At 42.4% G+C, this 24,059-nt stretch overlaps 1 protein-coding gene across 2 annotated transcripts in view; it reads left to right on the top strand.

Annotated features, from left to right (window-relative positions):
- LOC144683516 (plexin-A2-like) overlaps positions 1–24,059 on the top strand; it is a 393,900-nt gene that overhangs the window by 342,148 nt on the left and 27,693 nt on the right. For both annotated transcript variants that reach the window (XM_078546585.1, XM_078546586.1), the window contains exons 23-29: positions 8,601–8,667; positions 9,561–9,707; positions 12,968–13,127; positions 15,420–15,523; positions 21,563–21,662; positions 22,592–22,782; positions 23,683–23,852. In XM_078546585.1, the coding sequence (XP_078402711.1) occupies positions 8,601–8,667; positions 9,561–9,707; positions 12,968–13,127; positions 15,420–15,523; positions 21,563–21,662; positions 22,592–22,782; positions 23,683–23,852 (939 nt within the window). The remainder of the gene's footprint in view (positions 1–8,600; positions 8,668–9,560; positions 9,708–12,967; positions 13,128–15,419; positions 15,524–21,562; positions 21,663–22,591; positions 22,783–23,682; positions 23,853–24,059) is intronic.

Genomic DNA, 24,059 nt, shown 5'->3' with positions numbered 1-24,059 from the left:
GCTTGAACTTAAAACCATCTGATGCAAGATGGTTTACTATCATGGGCTAAACTGGTCCTGTCCAGAAAAGAAAATATTATAAAGTCAAATCTGAAATGAGTTCCTTACAAGTATAACATTTTAAGACCTGTCCATCAGATAGTTTTTTGTATCCATCATAAGAGGGCTTTTTCCCCACAACATCTGTGTATGTGTATAACTAACTAAATGGCCACAAATGGCGGATCGAAAATTTCTGCTCTTCCTTTAGTGTTAACCATGGACAAAGCCGATCTTGACTGTTAGGCTAAAAAAACATAACTAGACATCCTTGCTAGAGGATGATTAAGATTATGACTTTTAAGTAGATTTGTCTTCATTGCTAATGTTCCTTAGAAAGAAGTTGGTTGAAATTATTTGCAACTGGTAAACTGTTTTTAATTGGAGAATAAACATTAATTTAAATGTATTTGAGCAGACAACTTGGAGGAACTGTAATTTTTTTCTCAATCAGCATTTTGCTTTCCCTGATTGTAAGTGGCTGTTTCAGCTCCAAGTTAAATTTAAAGCATTATAGTGTAATTTTCTACACCTGCATCTACAGACTACATTGCCATAAGGTCAAGTGATGAAGTGACAGCCTTATATTGCTCATATTCCATCTTTTCCCGTGGATGTATCATTTGCATGTTTGAAATTCTAAAAAGGGAAGAACTCGCACCTTCCGCACAGAAATAGAATGATGTTTTCATAGATTAACATCTTAATGGAGTTTCAGTCTGCAGAATTTCCAGCAGATGTTAATAACCAGAGGTGACAATTTTAACACTATGCATCATTATCTCCACACATATTGTATATATTCAGGTCAAGGGGCTCCATTACCAGCCCCTACCACTTGCAATACTATTTCATCACTTCTGCCATCTATCACTTGCGGCCACAGATCCTGTTTTTTGTATAATATTTTCAACAAAGGAGTGAGAATGGTATTAAACTACAGCAAGGGACTGGCAAAACATGTGCAAAGCATTTAATCCTCTGAGCACTGAATGCCTGCTGTCTCGGCTTTGAGCTATGTGCGACAATCTGTGACAATCGAATAATTGTAACCTACAGCACTATGGAGTATTTTTTATTTCACACTATACTGTAAAGACAATTTTTTTGAGATGAGAGCTGGTACAGTGCTTGAAAAGTTGAGATAATGTAACTATTATCATTGTTACTTGTGATACTGTCTGGAACATGGATTTGTTTCAATTAATAGCTTTCCTCTTACTTGTTGCCTCATTTGTCGCCCCCTTCAATATCTATGGAATCAAGCGCTTTCGAGACTCATTACTTACCCTTGCTAATGCATGTAGTCGACCCTATAAGAAGTAATTAAAACTGTATCCAAACCAGGTTCAACAGGTAATAACCATGGGATTTCAACTATAAAAAACTTGCATTTATGTTGTGCCTTTCACAACCTAAGGATACCCCAAAGCATTTTACAGCACATGAAGTCCTTTTGAAATGTAATAACTGTAGTAAAGTAGGAAACGTGGCAGCAATTTGTGCACAGCAAGCTTCTAAAAATAGCAATGTAATAATGACAAGATTATATTGATTGTTTTAAAGATATGATTGAAGGATAAATATTGGCTGGGACACTGGGAATAACTCCCCTGCTCGTCCTGTGGGCTATTTTGTCAACCTGTAAGAGCAGATGAGGCCTAAGTTTAATGCCCAAAGGATAGCACCTCCAACACTGTAGCACTCCCTCAGTACTGGACTGGATTATTAGCCTAGATTTTTGTTCTTTGGTCTCTAGGGAAAAATTTCCCCCCATTGGGGGGAGGTGGGGAAGAGTGGGTGCGATCGACGGCCCCGGTCAGGGCCCTGCCGCCATTTTACATGGACGGGCCAATTAAGGCCCGCCCAGTGTGACGCCTGCCAGGAAGCGCTATGCGCTCCCTGTGCAGGCGGGGTGGGGGGGGCGGGGGGATTCCCTCAGTCGGGAGTGCGCTCTTTCGCGCATGCACGCAGAAGAGCACACAAATCTCCCTGAGGCTAAGTGCTGTCTCAGCGAGATCGGCTCCGTTTTGAAACCTTTAATAAAGGAGTTTTAAAAATTTCACTGCCATGTCTCCTCATGTGACACTGTCACATGAGTTGGGACATGTCCATAACTTTTATTGCAACCTTTCATTAAAATTAAAAAACCCACAAGCCCAGCTGGGCTCCCGGCCTGCCTGCCAACCTTAAGGTTGGACGGGCAGGTCCATTAATAAGCTGACTTGGTTTCTTACTGGTCTTAATAGGCCATAAGTTCCACCCAACGTCATTTTATGCATCGGCGTGCGGGTCCCACCCCCTGCACGCCAACAGGAACATTCTGCCCCGAGAGTGGGAATTCAACTCCTTCTGATTCAGAAACCAGAGTGCTTACCAACTCAGCTAGGCCTGACACCAAAGCTCACCATGTTGGTTGTGCATTGAAATGGCCTATGCATTTTATGGCATTAAAATGTAATGCAGATGCCGCCACTGGTGTGGGATGGGTTACAACATATTATAGTAACCTAAATACATTAGGATGTTTGTCGCAAATCTATAGGTAGAAAAAAGTGATTGAGTTCACTTTGGGTCCCACAATTGTTACGCTCTCTGGAGAGGCCGATAACTTGTAAAAAGAGATATGGATTTCCTAATGACCAACTCAAAGGATCGCACAACAAGAATTCACTTTTAAGACTTTATGGTAATTAATACACTAAAATCAACATAGACTAAACAATAGTTAGTAGGCAACTAATACACTAAACTACAGAAAAGGTATTCCCTATGAACTTCTTAACACAACTAAAAACCTCGCACCATGTTTATACATCATACTGTGCTCGCAGTGAAAATGTAGTCTTGTGTTTAAAGTTCCAAGCTCCTCCCATCTTTTGCAGGATCTATTCTCCCTGCCCCACCAGGGTGAATTGGAGGCACTCGCAGCCCCTTGCAATGTCTTCATTCAGCTTTGGGCCTGTCTCCCCCATGGTTCAAGCTAACAGTGCAGCCTTGCAGTGTGGGTTAGGAGAGTGCCTGTGCCTGAGCTGAGAACACAGCATGCAGTCCAGTGGGTGAAGCTACCACCAATCAGAAAGGTAGAGTGGGGCGGAGATGCATGGATTTTGGTGAACCATGCAGCGCATGAATCTCTGGCCATCCATGTGGTGGCCAGCACTCTCTGGGATGGGTTAAGGGGCCTTGAGATGGAGCCAGAGCCGAGCACATAACCATGAGAGGTTCCTAGGAGACCAATGCTAACCCATGCGTGTCTCTCTTTCGTCTTGCAGGAAGAGTACATCACGAGCATGGAGCTTGGTAACTTAGCCGTATACCTCATGGCTTGCAGGGAGCGGAGACAAAGGAGAAGAGAGTGACAGAGATGCCTGGCTGGGCAGAGGGAAGACCAGCACTGGCAAGAAGAAGGGGCAGCTGGGGATCCTGCACATGCCACTGAAGAGCCACAGTGAGCCGTCGCTGGTTGGCGCCTAGCTAGACTCAAGGTCTATAGACGCCACTTGTCATTCATGTAGATGACAGGGAACCAGTGTTGCCGAAGACTGCAAATGTCCAGGAAACTGTTTGGTCACATCTGCCATCTGCTGCAGGACTCGGCGCCACATGGACATAGAGGGCATCCACTGCCAGTGGCTGTGAAAGTGACCACGGCGCTCCAATATTTACGCCAGTAACAACTTCCAGGTCTCCACAGGTGACCTCTGTGGGATCTCGCAAGCCTTCACACACAAGTGCATCCAGGAAGGTCACAGATGCCTTATTTGCGAAGGCACTCAACCGGGATTTCAACCGGGATCTCAACCGTGCATTTCAACCGGGATCGGGCAAGCCAGGAAGCAAGAGTGCTGGGATTTGCCCAGATCTCTGGTTGTCGCAGGGCGCCATCGACTGCACTCAATTGGTGCTTAGATCTCCATCGTAAACAGCAGTGCAGCATGTGAACCGCAAGGGCTTCCGCTCACTGAATGTACAGCTGGTCTGCGCACAATTCCCAGGGAGTGTCCACAACTCCTACATTCTCAGTCGGTCTGGGATCCCTGACGCCATCCAGAGTCCACAGAGGCTGCAGGGTTGGCTCCTTGGGGACAAGAGCTACCCGCAGAGGACGTGGATGTTGACGCCCGTGCAGTAGCCTCAGAGAGACGGTACAATGAGGCTCATGCTGCAACTCTCACTTTGGTGGAGCAAACCATTGAGATGTTGAAAATGACGTTCTGGTGCCTGGACCAGTCTGGTGGAGCCCTGTTACGGAGTCCACAGAGGGTGTCACGCACCGTCATTGCCTGCTGAACCCTACACAACCTGGCACTGCAACAGGGGGAGGAACTGCCTGAGAAGGAGATGAAGGAGCTGCACATCTCCTCCAATGAGGAGGAAGATGATGAGGGTGATGATGTCCTCGAAGGCGAGGATGATGGTGGTGCGGCCATCACGTTGTCCAGACAAGGCAGACACACTTGGGAGGCCCTCGTTGCTGCTAGATTCGTGAAGGATAATGATGACATGCTGGGTGACACTCCATAGATCCTCACATTGCTTATGTGAATGTCTGACTCCTGTCTGACTGATGGCACCTCACTTGCACTCTGTGAACAGGGTCATATCATATGGAGACGCAGTGGGGAAAGTTTAACTCCTGATCCTGTCACTGGACACAAATGCTGATGAGATGGGGGTGGGGGGGGGGTGCTCAAAGGTGCTGAGAGCACAGAGAGAATGACGGAACTCTGTGCCGCCGGCCCAGGACATTCTGGGGACAATGATAAGCCTCATCGAGGTTCAGGAATGACTGATGTGACCAGTGACTGTGAAGGTGCACCATCAATGTGCTGGGAAGGTAGCATAAAGCACAGGGAGGAGGCCCTGGACTGAGACATCTGCCTTTATCTTGTGCAGGAACCAAGCTTTCACTCCAGACAGACACGAACACTGCTCATCATAACAAGGAGCCATAGACAGGGAGACATTCTTGGGAGTTTATTTACAATAGTCAACATTCTGTCCAAGTGATTAACACTCAAGCCAAGGCTCTTAACCTTTGTAACCCTGCCCCTATGTCTTGGTGCTCTCTGGACATCCACAGCGGAGGTGGAGGCAGCCTGCTGACTGCTACACCCTGTCTGTGATGACCTTGGCAGGGGTCCACTGGAGGGCCCCTGCCTACCTTTGGGGACCTGTGTGGCAGTGGCACCCTCCTCGGCCTGTGGAGCTGGAGCTGCTGGGGTCACAGGAAGAGGGGATTCAGATGTGCCGGACACTCCTGGAGTCACCTGGGCGGATGGTCCCGTGGTTTGCACCTGCTGATTCTCCTCCCTCTGGATGCCCGGGGGCACCTGGCTGACTCCTTGAGGTGAAGGGGAAGCTGGGGTGAGATCGACTGCCCCGCACCCCTCTCGCATTGACACTGTTGGAGGCCAACTATGGCATCAGCGCTGGAGTTGAGCCTACATAGCAGTACAGGACCGATTGTCCTGGACCAAGGTCTCCATGGCAGCCGCCATCCTACCAGTGTTGACCTCGGTGTGTTGACATGTCGGTGCTACCACCTCAAACTGAAGATGGATGGACTCCTCCATCCTGCCTTGCAATCTGAGGAGTGCAGCGGATATCCCTTCCTGATGTTCCCGAGCTTGCCTTTGCAGCTCCAGCAACTGTGACATGACCAAGTCCAGAGGCTCATCATCTGACTCGGACTCAGAAGATTTCTGGTCTCCAGCTGTCCTCCGAGTGCTGAAAACCTGGGAAGTCCCTGCCGCAGCCTGCTGTGGATCGGACAGTGCGATGTGCTCACCAGATTGTGACCCTGAGGCTGCTCTGGAACTAAATCCCACTGAGGTGTGTGCCTCTGCGCTGGTGGAAGGTGTGGGTGAGCGCTGTGAGTGAATGAGTGTTGATGGGACTTTAATTAGGGTGTCGCATATTCTCCTTCTGAGATGTTTTTGAGGCTTGAGTTGAGGAGCTGGCTCGCGGACCCCCTCGGCTATGTTCCAGATGTGCCACCTCCCATGCTGAATTTGTCCTCTTGCTTGCAGGTCTCCGCCCAGAGGCGGGCTTAGAGAACTTATACGGTGGGCCTCCACTGCATCCAGTAGGCGCCCAAGGGAGGCGTAGCTAAATTTGGGGGCAGCATCTTTCCTCCCTTTGGCAGCCATGACTTTTCAGCAGCTTCTGATGCCTTAGATAGAGTTAGCTCTGTGCTGGGGCTCCCTTTAAATATGGCGCCTGGATTACTGAAGGCCTGAGGTGACGGCAGGGCAGGCGAATCAGAGACTGTCCCATCAGCGACCCGGCGTGGTTCCCAGGAGTGCGTTATTAATGAGGCGGGATGCGTCGGGAATGGGGCGATACCACCATTGCACCTGGCGGGTTAAATGCCCTTTTTCCTCCCCACTCCTGCGCTTGCTGCAAATCTGGGATGATTCCTCCCTGAGAGTCTGGGCAGCAGGTAGGCCAGCTGCCTTCTCCTCTATGTCAAGGGGTTAAAACTTGCACCTGACTTTTTCTAAGTTTCAATTTGAGTTTCTGTCTTCATAACAAGCAAGTCACACGGGTTTGTCTCCAGGCAGATTTAGAATGAGTCACATGGGCTTTTCTCCAGGCCGATCTCCTGGAAGGCTACATTCCCCTCTCCAAGCCTCTCCATTTTACCTTGAATGAAAGGAGCCAGTTTAAAACATAACCACGTTATAGAGTCCACTGTTCATAATACAATGATAGCGAGTAGACAATGACCACACAGACCATGAATGCCCCAGGTTCAATCCCCAATCTGCGTTAATTTAGCTGGTCTCTGTTGGCAGTATGGTTGACCTCTGAGGGGAAATGAACCAAGTTGCACATTGTTGGTCACAATTCAGGGATTCTGTGAGATGTGTGCATATGGTCATTAGATTAGGAGAATATTAGGCTCAGCTGTGATGGCTCCTGTGCCTGAACAGCCTGCCATGAACTCAACTGTCATGGTTCATACACATGAAGAATGGCTACATGAGAGAATCAGTGAAGTGCAACTGCTGCTGTTAAAGAAATTGATGGCTTTCAGGAGGGGGAGAGGCCAATCCTGTAGTTTTCCAACATTGGAACATGGAAGCATTGAGTTTTTCTTTGTTTCCAACACACTAGTCTTTCAGCAGAAGAATGGATATTATTATGTAGTGTGATGACAGCATTTGTCTCTGTCCTTTTTGTAGTAACTGGCGCTAAATTGGTTCCCTTTCCAAATCTAACACCTGTTGATATGATGGTTTGAAAGCTACTCAACTTAGATCAGACTAAAATTACATGGACTGTAATGTGCACCCTCACTACCCCAGCCATGTAACTCACTCCTCCCCTATTGCCACTTCACAACCACTGATTTTACAACAGTTTCACATTTTGATTTCAGTCATATTTTGGACATTTCTGTCTGCTAGAAGTGGATCAAAGAAGATATTTCCATCAAACTGAAGTATCTAGTTTGAAGTTGTGCACAGCACAGAATATCCATATGAATATCAACACACAAATCACAGCCAATTCTGGTTTTCTGCGTTTTATATTTGTTTCCTGTTTTTCAGTGGTTGTATTTCTCTGGGTTCTTTATTCTTTTATGGTTTTGTATTTATTTATAGTCATTTCCTATGGTCAGACCATGTTTTTTTTTTGCTGTCTACAAAAGAGACAAGGCTAATGTTTAAAAAATGAGTTTTTAAAAGGGAGGTTGTGCTTCAATCACACAGAGCACTAGTGAAGCCACTTCTGGAGTACTGTGTACAGTATTGGTCACTTTATTTAAGGAAGGGTGTAAATGCATTGGAAGCAGTTCTAAGAAGGTTTACCAAACTAATACCTGGAGTTTAGAAGAGTAAGTGGCAAGTAAGTTTAGAAGAGTAAAAGGCGATTTGATTGAATCATACAAGATCCTGAGGGGTCTTGACTGGGTGGATGTGGAGAGGATGTTTCCTCATGTGGGAGAATCTAGGCCTAGGGGTCACTGTTTAAAAATAAAGGGTCGCCCATTTAAAACTGAGGTGAGGCAAAATTTTTTTCTCTGAGGGCCTTGAGCCTTTGGAACTCTCTTCCTGAAAAGGCAGGGGAAGCAGAATCTTTGACTATTTTTAAGGCAGAGGTGGAAGATTCTTGGTAAGCAAGGGGGTGATAGGTTATTGGGGGTAGGCAGGATTCAGATTTCAGGTTACTATCAGATCAGCTATGGTCTTATTAAGTGGTGGAGCAGGCTCGAGGGGCCGAATGGCCTACTCCTCCTTGTTTGTATGTTCGTAACAATGAACAGCACGTATCTTTGGTGCAGACAGCATAGTAAGAATCAGACTGATGAACTTAAGGAGATTTCCTCATGAGAATATTCATCAAATTTTTTTGCTCATTTTTTTTCCCCTGTAATTTGTGATATTTTATCAGTTTTGTCAAATAAAGAGTTTAAGATGTTGCATTTAATAGTGTTTATTAGAATTGATCAATGGGGCTTTATTAGAATTTATTAACTTAACCTGAAGTCAGTAAATGCAATCATGTTGTAAAACCTCTGGACATTCCACTTGTCTTTCTGTTCTCAGGACTGAATCTGTGGCTGAGAAAATGTTGACAAATTGGTTTGCATTCCTCCTCCATAAATTTCTGAAGGTAAGTCCTGATGATCCCTAAGGAAACTTGTCAATGTTTAAAGCACCATTGTCACACAATTCTTGTTAAAATATCACTAAGATATATTTAACTAAATTTTTCATTTGAAAACCTAACAAAAATGTACTTCCCATGGAGAATGCTTTAAAATCATTGCTGTTATCAAGAGTCACTAATGAAATTGAGGCTATGCAGAATGAATTTTCCTTTGAGCTCCAAGATTTTTTTAATGTTGTAAATTTGTGCAGTTAATGCTTTGTTTAAAAAGAAATACTTTATAATAGTGATCCACATGAATGCATCAATTCAAAGTTATTTAAAATGATAAATATCAGAAAGAAACAGTAGCAAATCCGCAGGTGAGATTCATGTTAGAGTTCTATTGACTGATCACCTTTTCATCTTTTTGCACAGGTCATAATTCCCCTCGTGTGTTTATTATCTAGTTTTTTCTCACGTTTTTCATCAATTTTCCTTGCTCTGTGGGCTGTTGCCTCCATTAGGCATCTTTGACATTGATTCCATCCTAACTGAAAGGAAACACACAATGAAGTTCAAGATGGCAGATGTCAAGTAGTTCCTTACCACACAGTGAAAGCCTCCTCTATCATGTTCTGATAGTGCTGGGGACTTACTTTGTCAGTCGAGAACAGATCAGTTTGTCACTCCCAAGCCTGTGACATTTCAATAGCAGGCAACACTCTTGTGTCAAAGTTATCCATCTGCTATGCCATCAAGTGCCATTAAATTCTTTGCATGTCCCAGAGACAAAGAAGACTATTGCCATTTCTGCCATTTCAAATCACCTGTTGATTTGTAATAGAACATTTAAAGAGCTAAATCTTTGCGGTACAAGACTAATCCAAAGTAAATTGCTCTGTTCAATTTTTCAGGAGTGTGCAGGAGAGCCTCTCTTCATGTTGTATTGCGCCATTAAACAACAGATGGAGAAGGGACCAATTGATGCAATCACAGGCGAAGCACGCTACTCCTTGAGTGAGGATAAATTGATCCGACAACAAACTGAATACAAGACTCTAGTGAGTTCAGCTGTCAATTTCCAGTTGAGCACCAAAATTGCATGTGTGTACTAGGAAACTGGTGTTTGAAGTAAAATGTTCACTTACACTCAAATATAAAGACATTTTTATGAATCACATTTGGCGGAAATCAAGGCCCCAATTTTGCTGTCAACACTTAACAAACGCCGCCTACTATTCATTTTACTGGCACTTGCTCACAGACTTTATGTGGGCTTTAACACTGGAACTTGCGATGGTTGGCAATCCATTTCAGCGCAGTGCCCTGTACATTGGACCTGGGATCTATGCAAACGGGGATTGCAAAAGTGTATGTACTTAACGAGTCGCATTGGAGAATTTTTACTGAGGCACACAGAGTCTGAACCGGGAGGTGCTAGAATAGGTAATTTAGTGCCAAATAATGTACAAAAAGTGAAATAAAAATAGAGAAAGAAATTAAGATCAGGAAGAGAGAGAGATGGATGAAACAGAAAGTGTTAAAACTTGAGCCATATTTAAAATCTGAAAAAAATGAGACTCTGCTTGTAAAAGTTAATTTTTAGTGCAAGAGAGGTTGCAAGTAATTTAACGGTGTGATAAGCCTCAAAGTTCACTCCCATCAGAGTGGACAAGCTCTCACTTTCTCTGGCATGTTTAGTGGTTATCATAGATGTTTGCTAGTGCTGTTAGGGAGGGTTTAACCTAACTTGGCAGGAAGCATGGAAACCAGGATGTAACATTAGGAAGGAGAACTGGTGCACAAAGGATTGGGCAAGAGAGCTAGCCTGAAGTAAGAAATAATAAGTCATTACATGGGATCAGACTGAAAGGGAATGTGGTATGATCTGAATTAGATTAATAGTGCAAGTATCTAAATGCACAAAGCTGGGTAAGTAGGTTTGGTGAGCTGTAGACACAGATAGTGAGGTGGGAATATAATGTAGTGGCAAGAACAGACCTGGGATGGAATTCAATCCCTTCGCCATGGTGAGTTTGGAAGCTAGTGGCATTTAATCAGGCAGGGAGGTGGCAGTGAGGATCCCGCCACTGCCCGGAATAAGTCTGTGGCAGGAAGGTCATCTGGGCCATCCTGCCTCACCGCTAATTGAGGCCCTTAAGTGGGCAGTTAGTGCCCACTTAAGGGCCTCATCCTGCCGCAGTTGGTATTCACCCAGCAGTGGCTGGGGACTCACCGCTTATGGAGCCTGAAAAGTAAACCCTGTCGGCATTGCTTGCAGGTTCCCAGGATTGGGGGATGGTGGGTTGGGGAGTGGGGGGGAGGATTCCTTGTTCAAAGGCACTCAGTGCCTGATTGAGGAACCCAGCATTGGTTGGGTGGGGGTGGGATGTGTATGGCTGCTGAGAGCAGCCCCTGCTGTTGCCAACCCCTGCGATCCTCCTTTTGCCATCGCTCATCTGTGCCTGAGTGATCCTAAGCCTCTGATTGTCTGGCAGCTCTCAGCAGGTGGGGCCTCCACCTCCCCCAGGTATCTTTGATCCTGGGGAAGGCCCACAGCTGCCCAGTTAAGTGCCTGGCTGGCATAGAAAAAAGGCTTGAAAGAAGAGGGCTGGAGCTGATCAAGGACAATAAAGCAGATCTACACATGGAGGCAGATTGCATGCTTGAGGTACAAAATGAGTATTTTGCATCTGTCTTTACCAAGGAAGAAGAGGCATCCAAAGCCATAGAGATAGTTGAGACACTGGATGGGCTGAAAATTGGTACAGAGGAGGAGCTAATAAGACTGGTTATACTTAAACTTGTTAAGTCGCCAGGACCAGATGGGATGCATCTTCAGATGCTGAAGGAAATAAGGGTGGAAATTGTGGCTGTACTGGCCACATTTTTCAATCCTCCTCGGACAGGAGAATGGTGCCAGAGGACAGGAGAATTGCAAAAATTACACACTTGCATAAAAAAAGAGTATACGGATAAACCCAGAAATTGTAGGCCATCAATTTAACCTCAGTGATGGGAAAGCTTTTAGAAGCAATAACCTCGGACAAAATTAACAGCTATTTGCTTGCACAAGTGTGGATTAATTAATGAAAGCCAGCATGGATTTATTATTGGTAAATTGGTTTAACTTAGAGGTTTTGGATGAGGTAACAGAGAGGGGTGATAAGGGTAATATTGTTGATGTGGTATACATGGACTTCTGAGGGGTGTTTGATAAAGTGCCACACAATAGGCTTTCTGACAAAGTTGAAGCCCATGGACTAAAATGGACAGGGGCAGCAAATGGATATAAAGTTGGCTGAAGGGCAGGAAACAGAGTGTTGTGTTGAATGATGGTTTTTCATACTGGAGGAAGGAAATGAAAAATGAAAGTCGGCATAGTCCCAGAGAATCATAGGCTGCTCTCTCATCAGAGAGAGATGAGGGTGGTGAGTTTAACCAGAGGGTCACCACACCTCAGGCGAGGAGTGAGGTTGAGAAGGCAGGGCCTTCATGGACGACCTCAGCTAGTATGGGAATTGAACCCATGCTGTTGATGTCGCTCTCATCACAGCCAACTGAGCTAACTGACTTCCCAGCCCAGCCCAGCCCAGCCCAGTGGAGGAAGGACCACAGTGGGGTTTCACTTGGGTGTGTGGGCACAATTTCAAAGTTTTACAAACTTAGAAGACTTGTGAACTGTGAGGAGGATGGTGATAGTCTTCAAGAGGACATAAACAGGCTGGTGGAATGGGCAGACAAGTGGCAGATGAAATTTAATGCAACAAAGTGTGAAGTGATGCATTTTGCTAGGAAGAATGAGGAGAGAGTATAGGAACAGTTCTAAAGAGGGTGCAGGAACAGAGCAACCTGGGGACAAAGGTGCACAAATTATTGAAGGTCACAGGGCAGACAAATTGGTCAAAAAGGGCATTCAAGATCTTGGACTTTATAGATTGAGGTATGGAGTACAAAAGCAAGGAGGTTATGATGAACCTTAATAAAACACTGGTTCAGCCTTAGCTGGAGTATTGTGTCCAATTCTGTGAACCACACTTTAGGAAGGATGTGAAGGCTTCAGAGAGGGTGCAGAAAAGATTTACAAGAATGTCTCCAGGGGTGAGTGACTTCATTTACCTGGAAAGGTTGGAGAAGCTGAAGGTGTCCTCAGAGAAGAGAAGGTTGAGAGGAAATTTGATAGAACTGCTCAAAATTGAGAGGGGCCTGGACAGTGTAGACTCTGTCCTTGGATCCATGCACCTGTTTAGTCTTTTGGGTTGGATATACCAAGCTCATTTTTATCTTAAACATAGTTGTGTTTTTTTTTACATATATACAGATTCTGAACTGTGTGAATCCAGAGAATGAGAACAGTCCTGAGATTCCAGTGAAGGTGCTGAATTGTGATACAATCACCCAAGTTAAAGAGAAAATCCTGGACTCCAGCTATAAAAACGTACCCTACTCCCAGCGCCCACGCGCAGTTGATATGGACCTGGGTATGTAATACATCGAATCTTATCACTTTAAGCTCTGTACAAGGCTATTATACCCATCAAACCTGTGCCAGTGCTAGATCCAGACTAGCGCTAGTTCCTGTTCTTCCTTTGACATTTTTAAATATTTTCATTATTTATCTAGCCCAAAATCACTTTTAATAGCTATTTGTAATGTACTCTGTATTCCAATAACCCTTTGCTTGGAAAAATTTGTTCATACCTCCCCTTTCTACACTTCTAGTACATATCTGAATCCATGCCCCTTGTTACCAATTCACAAAACAATGCAAATAATACTCACTATTTACTCTCTCAATGTCAGTGTGCATTGGGGTAGGTTTTGCAGTCTGCAATGAAACAACACTGCTCGCTGCTGCCCACAAAGATTTAGCCACCTCTGTGATGTGGGTTTCCCCTTTCCCAATGGTCGTTTAAATCTGACAAGTTAAGGGATCTCCAGGCAGCCTACAGCAGTAATGTCAGCCAGCAGGCTAAGCAGCCAATCACAGTGAAGTGTTCTCACGGACAGCAGGTCAGGAAGCTGAAAGCATTGAATCAAGCAGCAAAATAGATGATCATGGTTGGTTCAAGATAAAGTAAAAATAAACAAACTTTTAAAAAAAAAAGATTTTTGAAAATATGTAGGTTTTTTATCATAATGAAGAACTTTAATATTTCATAACTATATGAACACCAATTAGCCTAAATAGTCTGTTTCTGTGTTGTATGTTCTATGTAATTATAGTCCTTAGTGGTTGTCCTACTTAGATCCAGTTATGTGGCTTATCCTTTTCCTGTGTTGCATAATGCTTGTTTGCAAAAAGATTAGGGTTTGTGCTCTCCTATTTTCCAAAGAACCGCACTCATCACTTGCGGAAAGGTTATCCAGGCTTGTTGAATTATTAGCTTTAAGTCCTATTAGCCCTTCCAGTAACATTTCTTTTATTTATAAATGTATCTGTTATTTATTCTTCCAGATCCTCTTTTCGCACTCCGGTATTCCTTCCTTCCTTTGCCCTTAGTTTAGAGATGAAATATTTGTTCAGGATCTCTGCAATATTTTTATTTTCTACTGCCAGTGTGGTGTCTTTGTCCCTAACGATTATCATTTCTTTGATTGTCACTCTTTTTCATACTCTTCCTAAGCCCCACAATTTCCTTTTTGCTTTTCTTCCCTATTTTTGCTATTGCTCCTGTTTTATTTCTATGCCTCCTCCTTGGCGTGTTTTCTTTTTGGTTGGCCCAATCTCCTTAGTCCAGCAATCTCCTTCCTGACCCAAACGACATTGGATTAATGCAGCCCCTTAACTCCTTTACAGAATGTTTTCACTCTAATCTTATCAAGTGTCTGCTAGGCTCTGTGGTAGCACCCTCGCCAAACGGTTCTGGCTTCAAGCCCGACTCCAGGACCTGGGCACGTAATTCACACTGACACTTGAGTTTTGAGAGAGAGCTGCACCATTGGGCTTGCTGTCTTTCAGTTGCAACATTCAACTGTGGCCTTGTCTGCCTCTTCAGCTAGACATAAAAGATCTCGTAGCACTTTTTCAAAAGAGGAGCAGGGGCATTCTTCCTTCCTCAACCGACTCTATCAAAATGGATGTAACTGACCGTTCTTCTCATTATTGTTGTGGGGCCATGTTGTGTACAAACTGCTATGTTAGTGTAACGGCAATGGCTACACTTTGAAAGTAATTGGTTGCAAAGTGTGAGATAGTGTCCTGAGAACATTCAAATCACTAATGCAACTTTTCACTCTATCTATCTTGCACTTGAATATATTCCATTTCTGGTCTGCTTTTGATCCATCCACTTTTCCTTGCAGTTAATTTAAGATAAGTATCTTTTTCAAAATTTGCTCTTTTCCAGTTCAACAGCTTTATTTTGGGCTTAATGTATTTCTTTCTTCATTCAGTGTTTACATTTAATTACATTATGATCACTGGCCCCTAAATGTTCTTCTATCCTCATCTTGCTTGCTTGTCTGAGTTGATTACTGAGTTGATGAATCAGAATTTTGTTTCAATGATTTTTATTATCAAACAAAAAAACACCACTATTCCTGCAGTTTATGGGCTTTTGTGCAACAGTACGTGGGTGCTGGCAATAGGATTTATAAATTGAGTCTTTATTATCTGTTGTTTCATGAATTCCACTGTCGCCATTTAAAGTGAGAAAAGTCACTTTTTGAATTGCATTTTATTTAAATCAGAATTTGGAAAAAGAACCCACTGGTATTTTTGTAGTAGAGATGTTGGTGGGAGGGATCTAATCTGCAGTATATCTGTGCAGAGTGGCGTCAGGGACGAATGGCTCGGGTGGTTCTACAAGATGAAGACATCACCACAAAGATTGAAAATGACTGGAAGCGCTTGAACACGTTGGTGCACTATCAGGTAATGCAGACACAGCAATCATACCACTGAGCTACACTGCATCAGAGGAAACGCAAGCAGAAAGTTTTGAACTCAAATCTCTCCTCATCCCTACCAAAATTTAAAGCAAACGTAATAGATTTTGCACAATCGACTTTTAATGTAGCTTTTAAACCTTTGCCTCCAAAATTAATCATTACAGTTTCTTCCTGTTTGTGATGAGGCAATTACTGAAATGTTGAAACATCCGTAGAGAGTGGCTGGAGCAATTCATCCAGAGACAGCGTTAGACGGACTCAAATGTGCTCACATCTTACCTGAGGAGTACTCCATACTCTGCATTCAAAGAATCAAGGCAGCTGCTGGCCACCATAACCCAAACCATCACTGCTACTACAAGCCCAACGCCCTCGATCACCGCTGCCATATTCCGCCCAATGTTACCATCCCCAAGCTATGTTTTCCTCTCCCTCAGTCACCTCTGCTTTTCTTCGTTGACCTGATTGCCTCTCCTGCACCCTACTTTCCCAACTGCCCCCTTCATCACCTACCAGAGAGTCGCTACTAGCTTTGCAGCAGCCCAGTTTTCAATGCTGCTTTGTAGAAGAGCTGCTTGCTACTGTGCACAGCTCATTGGCTTGATGGAAAGAAGATAAATGATTTTGCAGTTCTGCATTAACACATGGTAGTCAACCTGGCTAAGCATACGTGCAGTAGATGCATAAGAGAGTTTATAGCCGAGAAATACTTGGGCTTGGGGGGAGAGTAGGGAACAACTCCTGAGTTTGAATGGTAGGGCCCAATATGAGATGCTTTCCAGTTCAGTACGGTGAACTTGTCCACTGAGCCAGTCATAGAGCAATTACTTAGTTTCAGGAACTATATTTTACCAAATTATTATGAAACCTTAAGGAATGTGGGTTAACTAAAGAATCTAGTGTGTCAATATTGTAGAACAGACAATTGTCAAATTGTTACGCATGTGGAGTCTGAAATGCAGTTTTGTGTAATGCAATGAAGAGTTGAAAATCATTATCCAATGTTCACTATTTCACACACAGGCTTTGTGTGCATCTATATGTAATAGTTGTTGAATCCCCACTGTAACATTGTAAGTATATGTGAGGGAGACAGACAGAGTAATAGGCACATGTGGTGTAATGCAAAAGAGAATTGGTACTGAAAAGGTTAACATCAAACAAGGAGCTGATGAGTTGTCAGTCATTATGTGCTTTGAATGGTGGCAGATAATGAAGAGGAGATTTGAAGCAAATTCAAATTAGCGAAAAGCTGACGGGGACTGACAGAAAATTAAACCCTTTGCCTTTGACAGCAGCAGCCCCAAATCATGTCAGTGAATAGAATGGGATTAGCATTTTCTATTTCCTCAGAGAACAGGATTAATAAAGAAATAATAGATGTGCTGGCTTCTTTGTACACATTATTCATTATAATAGTCAATCAGAATATTTCACATGGAACATTTTACATTTATTATATCAAAGCTAATAGTTTATTCTGCTAAAAAAATAAAATTGGTGAGGGAAATACTTTTTTCAATCAAGTGACAGAGATAAATATAAAATTATAAGGCTGTATGGCAGAAAAGTATACATTTAAAGTAAATTACATATTAATGGTGCAAATCACTGAGGTGTCTAAGATTTGTTTGAGCAGCTCACCAATAGCTGGAAGTTTAGTTATGTTGAAGTGGCTTTTTATTGGTTTGATGCTTCAATAATGGAAAGTGCACTGCAATTCCATTTACCCTCATTTTTTAATCCAGTTTGTGTTTCCTTGATTTTTTGAAAACTGGGAAAAGTTTTTAACTTCTGAAATAATCCATATTTATTATCATATTATAACTGGAAAATTGTTACAAATTGCATTAAATATTTAGAAAATAAAACATGATCTATGTGTCATAATTGACCACAAAGGGGTATGGCTGTTTCTCCCATTGTCTGTTAAATGCTGACCACATATCCATTATCATATATATGGAAAATTGTTACAAATTGTATTAAATATTGAGAAAATAAGGTGTGGCCTTGCACCCATTCGTGGAGCTCTGAAGCCAGCTACTTCACACCAAACAGACCCAAGGACAATTTTCATTTTTTAGTATTCCCTCCTTGCCTATGGGGAAGTGTTCGGTTGATAGTCGTATCAAGCCACAACGGCACAGGGAAGTACAATGTGAGCCCAAATTTCCTGGGCCCCTCTCCCACCTGCCCACCCCCCCATCCCCTGAGTCTCCTGACTGCCCCCGAACACCCCCCTATCCCCCGCCCTCAAGGCTGATGCATCTTGAAAGTAGCTGACTCATAAAGGGATATAGTTCAACAGGTATCCTTATGGCACCTGACACAAAATATCTAGAATCTCTACAGCAAATGTTTACATGTTACCTGCACGTGGTATCGCAGCCAATTCAATTCTGTCTTTGCTTAATATTCGCACCTATGTTTTCCCATTGGGATCAACCCTAGCTGATTTTTTAAATCACTAGACAGAGATCCTAAGCCCAGCTCAGGTGCTCCAAGTGCTCCCTTGGCCCCAACTGAATTCTGTTAACTCATGACAGGGTTAGTTCATTTTTGCTTTTCATTCAGTTGTTTTACCTGTTTCTTTTCTCCCATCCTGTGTTAAATACTTAGCGCATATCAGCTCCTACAGTGTGCATTGCAAAAGACACAATTTGACCTTAAAATTATTGATTTAATTTTATGTTCCCACAACTTTTCAAATAAATAAACATGAAGTATACTTCTACAAAGTAAACATGTGGGGCTACACACACTCCTTAACATGCTGCTAACTTGCATTAATACTGCAGTCCGCAAATCAAATCCATTTAATACATGTTGAATCAATCCTTGGATTTCAGTCAACACTGCTGTCACTGCTGTTTCACTGCCAGCTGTTCCTTTGCCATTTAAAAAAATGTTATTAAACAAATGAAGAGAGAGATTTGCTAATGTTTTCTCGTAACTCTCGTTCTATTCTGGCAATTTAAAGTTTTTGTGTTCTGTCTCTGCAAGTGGGAAGAGGGCAGCACCTCAAGTGAGTGCAGCATGTGGTGCAACTTCCCTCTCAAGGGTCAGTGAAATTGCGTTGCTGTATAAAGTGAGACCTAATTGAACATTATCTTATCTGCATGCATATTTTTTTTGCCAGGAGTCTGATGCACAAAATGTCTGACTGGCACAGTGCAGGCTCTTGTGCAAGTTTTCTGATTGGATTACTGTTTCTGCTGTGAAAAACAATAACCTGGCCCCTCCCGAGGGAGTGAAGCCAGGCAGCTGCCAATCTAGAAAACCTTCTAATAGCAACAGTAATTAGCCTCTAATTGATCTCAAGATCCATTTATTTTAGGCCATCCCTCTTTAGGGAGCACCTCAACAGTGACCTTAAAAGGACAGAGAAGGTTAGTAACTAGATGTCATGACTGTGCTCCATTCTGCAAATTACAGATCAGTCGGTACTTAGAATTTTTGGTCAGCTTCCTTTCTGTCACTATTAGACTTTCCACCCTAGCATAACCATCACCCAAATATCAAAAAAATGAAGAAGTGAGATATAACGTGCCTTTGTAATGCCTGCTGACATGTTCCCTACTAAATGTCCACAGAACTGCTTGCTGCTTCCATACTAGTATCACACTAGCATCTTCCACCTACCTTCCTGCACATAGGTCTCTTCCCTTGACCTTTGTCTGTCACTGCATTCTTCACCCCTTCAATCCTTTTTCTCCCAGTCTCACCTCATCAGCCTGCAATCAACACTGAGAGGGATGGACTTGTGAATATTAATTTGTTCATGCTAACTTGTGGATTAATAGAAGCTATATTAATCTCCTGCAATGGCTTCTCATCCCACACCTTCACTGCGACCCCTGGAGTCCTCCAAGGTTCTGTTCTTGGCCCCTCAGAAAGGTCATCCAAAAGCATGATTGTCAGCTTCTACATTGGAACATTTTACTGTGTTAAACTAGTAATCCAGAGAACATGAGTTCAAACTTCACCATGGCAGTTTGAAAATTTCAGTTCAGTTGAATAAAAAACTGGTAGAAGTGACTATGAAACAGGGACATTTTCATAAGAGACCCAATTGGTTCCTTCATGTCCCTTAGAGAAGGAAACTTGCTGTCCTTACCTGGTCTGACATATATGTGACACCAACCCAGTGCTGAGCCTCTGAAATGGCCTGGCAAGTAACTTGGTTACATTAAAACTGCTGTAAAAGAAAGCCCACCATCTCCTCCTATGACGGTGTGTACCAGCCTTGCCAGTGATGCTCACCTTCCGTTAGTAAATTAACAATTTAAACTAGAGATTTGTTAAAGTCTTGTAAAATGTGGAATGTCCTTATTATTATTTTATTAATTCAAACATGCGATATGGTTTTAATTTTTACTGGGACAAATTAAACTCTAGCTTGATCTATGAGGATTCTGGTATTATGTATATATCAAAAGTCAGAATCTTTACTAGATTCTCTTTCAGCCACTTCTGGTTTGTGTCAGTGCGAAATGCCTGTAATGCAAGAGTGACAAATATTGATGAATGAATTCCTTTACTTGTGTTATCCTTAATATGTAATTTTTGACGTTTATAAAATTGGTTCAGATTTTGTTTCGCTGATTATTGCCTAGTATTTTCCACTTTTTAGTGAGTTAGCACAGCAGGAAAGAATGTTCCTTTAATGAGCTGATGGATATTTCAATGGGATTTCCTTCCATTGCAGACACCCTACTGCCAGCCAGCTCCAATCCCCACATATCCTTCATCCTATTAATTACAAAGCTCAGTAAACTTGAAATCACATTTATTTTTAAAAGGCCACCTTTATCTTGCAAAACAGTTTTGCAGTCATTTTTCTTGCACACAAGAACAAAATCTAACAGAATTAATCATATTGAAATATAGTGTTTGCATGATATTGTTCTGACAAAAATTATGCAGAGCTCATTCCAGCTTCTTTGCTTGCCCAAACAAAACTGATTGTCCAAATGCATTTTCATTAAAGCATTACTGCTGTATGTTTATCAAAAGATCCACGTCAGTTTACACTTCACCTGTAATCTTCACAAGTGGGACTTAACAATGTATGGGCATCTAGCGGTCTGCTGTTTTCCCATCTATTGTTCTGTTACTCAATTCTGTTCTCAATTTTATTCCAATTTTCCCAATCTTTATTTACATTTGGCACTCCTAGATTGGACAGAGCATAAGTCATATCGATGACAAAACTCCATAAATACTTAAAAATGTACGCTAAATACTTAGAATAAGCTGAAAATGCCTCCCATTTGACCTTTCTCTGCTGTGGTAGTGGGATATTTACCATTTTCTACATCAGCCATTTTTGGTTATGGATAGTGTGTGACTCGCCCAAATCCAATTTTGAGTTTACCCACATTTTTGGCTCTCAGTTGGCAAACAAATGAGATTATCAACCATCAATTTGAGATTATCAGCCATCACTTTGAATGTATTACCACTACCCCACATCCTAGAAATGGAAAGACAGTATTACAACCTGCACTTCCAGCTAGACCCGCTGGCTCAGTTATGTTTATTCTTGCGTCCAAATGAAAACCTTTAGTGAAAGCAAAGCAAAAAAAAAAAAAATTGTACTATGTTTGTATGTAAACGTGAGATGGGAACATGAGATGGACATGACATTTAGAAATAGGTGGCCCTTGTATTTGTTTTCATATTGCTTGGAGTGCATTTTATGATTTTGTCTGTCACTTGAATGCTTTTTAGCATATTCAGTTAGGTCAATTAATGCACAGTTGTCTGATTTGGGTCATTTGGGTGTATATGCTGAGAGTTAAGAAAATAAAGTGAAATGCGTTTTTGTAGCGATGATATAGAATTAGTCCTACATGTCATGACAGAGTAAATTATGGATTAAAAGCTCCACTACTCCAATGCCCAGGTGGTGGAAGGAGAACATGCATTTGACTGTTGTGGGGGCAAATTTTGTGGACACTGAGACCATTCTGTTTAATTTTCAGCTGGTAAATACAGTATTTAAATCCCTCTGCAGGTATCTGATCGTTCCGTTGTTGCTCTGGTTCCTAAACAGACTTCTTCTTACAATGTTCCAACCACAACCAGTATGTGTAGAACATCCATTAGTCGCTATGGTAAGTTAAGATCCTAGCACGTTTGTAAGCTTCTTGTAACATAATTGAGTCTGCCAAATTATATTTGTTTATTATGGAGGTGCTGGAATGAACTATAATTGGTTCTAGTTACTAAATCCAAAGGACTGACTAACCCTACTGACTCCCATTACAGCCGCTCTCCCCAGTGACTGATTGCAACAGGATCTATTGTTTCCTGTGGCAGCACAATGCTTTTATTGATTTCACTTGAGATTGTGGCTCTGTGGGCAATCCACCAGTTACCAACATAACTTCCCACTCATGAAATTGGATAACAAATTGAAGAGAATAACCATGAATTTGTAATTGAAATGCTTTGACACCTGCTGAATTTAAGCCCTTTGCAAGCCCCTCGTCCTCAGATATGTAAATATGATTGATATAAGGTCATCAATTGTTCCAGCTCTTCCCGTGTATCCCCATTATAATAAAATCTTGATTATCTGGAAATATAAACAGTAACAGGCTTTTTTTCAAGGGCTGGAACATAGTTTTAAGTTCCAAACAAGAAAAAGAATGATTGGTGTTTCAAGCTACAGAATCATGTACTGTTCAGTACAGAAAGCAAGGATGAACCTGTGTGATGGTTACCTCTACAGCTATCAAAAAGACTTTAACCATTCAATACCTTTAGAACACAGGAGCAGATATTTGGAGAGTAAATTATGACTTCTGTGCTCGGATAAGAAAACTGTGTAGCTTTGTGTTGTGCAGTTAGTAAGCTCAAGTTGAGTTTGTGGGGGACAATATGTTCCCACATCGCTCTGATTGGTTTCTAAATTCACACTGTTATGAAGTGGTAGGATGTAACCGGTCTTTCAGCTTTGAAGTTTATCGCTATGTGTTTATAGTTTTACAATGGTTAGTTTGATTCAAATTGAATGATTTTTGTCTTTCTTTCATTGTAGACTCCACTTTACGGTACACTGGAAGTCCTGACAGCCTGCGCTCTCGGGCTCCAATGATTACCCCAGATTTAGAGAGTGGTGTTAAAGTGTGGCATCTGGTAAAGAACCATGATCATGGAGACCAGAAGGAGGGTGATCGTGGCAGTAAGATGGTATCTGAAATCTACCTGACAAGGCTGTTAGCAACAAAGGTACTAGAGATGCATGGATTGATGACAGTTCTCATGGACACACTTGGGGAGATGGTTGGGGAAGAGGTTCAAAATTATGCATCAGATACGCACATACCCCAAACTCAACCGGGACAAAATAAGCATATTAAGACATTAGCATTTAAAATTTAAATGCTCTTCACATCTTAATCTTACAGACTAAGAAACAGTAATGATTTGATTTAGATTTAAAATGGTCAATTGCATATCTATATTATTCTCACTGCATCTTCAAATATTTACTGTTCAGTTAGATTTTAGTTTCTATACTGCCTGGTTATTACTATGATGGTGTCTGCAAGTTTCTCAATCCAGAAACTCAAAACTACCAAGTTTAAGATGGAAGAGTATAGTTTCAGTTCAGCTTTAAGGTCCTTTTAGCCACTTTGTAAACTAATATACAATAAACATCATTTTCCTAAGTCTTATTATAGAAAAACATTAGCTATGGTGGCTGTTTCTTCAGCTGCCTGGGGCAGAATTTTTCAGCCCTGTTGTGTCAGGGGCGGGGCTGTCAAATGCGCAAGCCGTTCAAAATCCCATTGACTTTGGCAGGACCATAAAGTCGCACCAGTGTAAAATTCCACCACAATTTTCCTCCCTAAAATTCTCTCTCTACCTCCCTCTTTTCCTTTAAGATTCTCCTTTTAAAAACAACCATTTGACCAAGCTTTTTGTCACCTATCCCATCATATTCTTACATGGTTCAGTGTTAAACTCTGTTTGTTGATTCTCCTGCGAAGTACCTTGGGAAGTTTTACTATACTAATGGCGCTATATAAATTAAGTTTTGGTTGTTATATATTAATCTATCAGATTGCTCTAAGCGAAATACTTGACAATTAAGTGCACACTTCTTCACTCCTCTTTTCTTTACAGGGCACACTGCAGAAGTTTGTAGATGACCTGTTTGAGACATTGTTCAGCACTGTACACCGTGGCAGTGCCTTACCACTTGCCATTAAGTACATGTTTGACTTCCTGGATGAGCAGGCTGACAGACATGTCATCCATGATACAGATGTTAGGCACACTTGGAAGAGTAACTGGTAAGTGATGTAATTGGCTGCTTCATCTAATCGTGGAAACACGCACTGGGACCAGTAAAGCAGGCCCCGGGCAGCAGCAGCAGCAGCAGCACCACTCTTCAAACTGAATGAGCTGAGTTTATCCTATTTAAATTGTACATGATGCACTGGGGAGAGGGGTGATGGAATAGGACTTAGGGTTGTGTGTCAGGAGCCAGCTGTTCGTGA

The sequence above is a fragment of the Cetorhinus maximus genome, chromosome 8, assembly GCF_964194155.1.
Source record: "Cetorhinus maximus chromosome 8, sCetMax3.hap1.1, whole genome shotgun sequence".
Lineage (NCBI taxonomy): Eukaryota > Metazoa > Chordata > Chondrichthyes > Lamniformes > Cetorhinidae > Cetorhinus > Cetorhinus maximus.
This window is presented reverse-complemented; position numbering and strand designations above follow the sequence as displayed.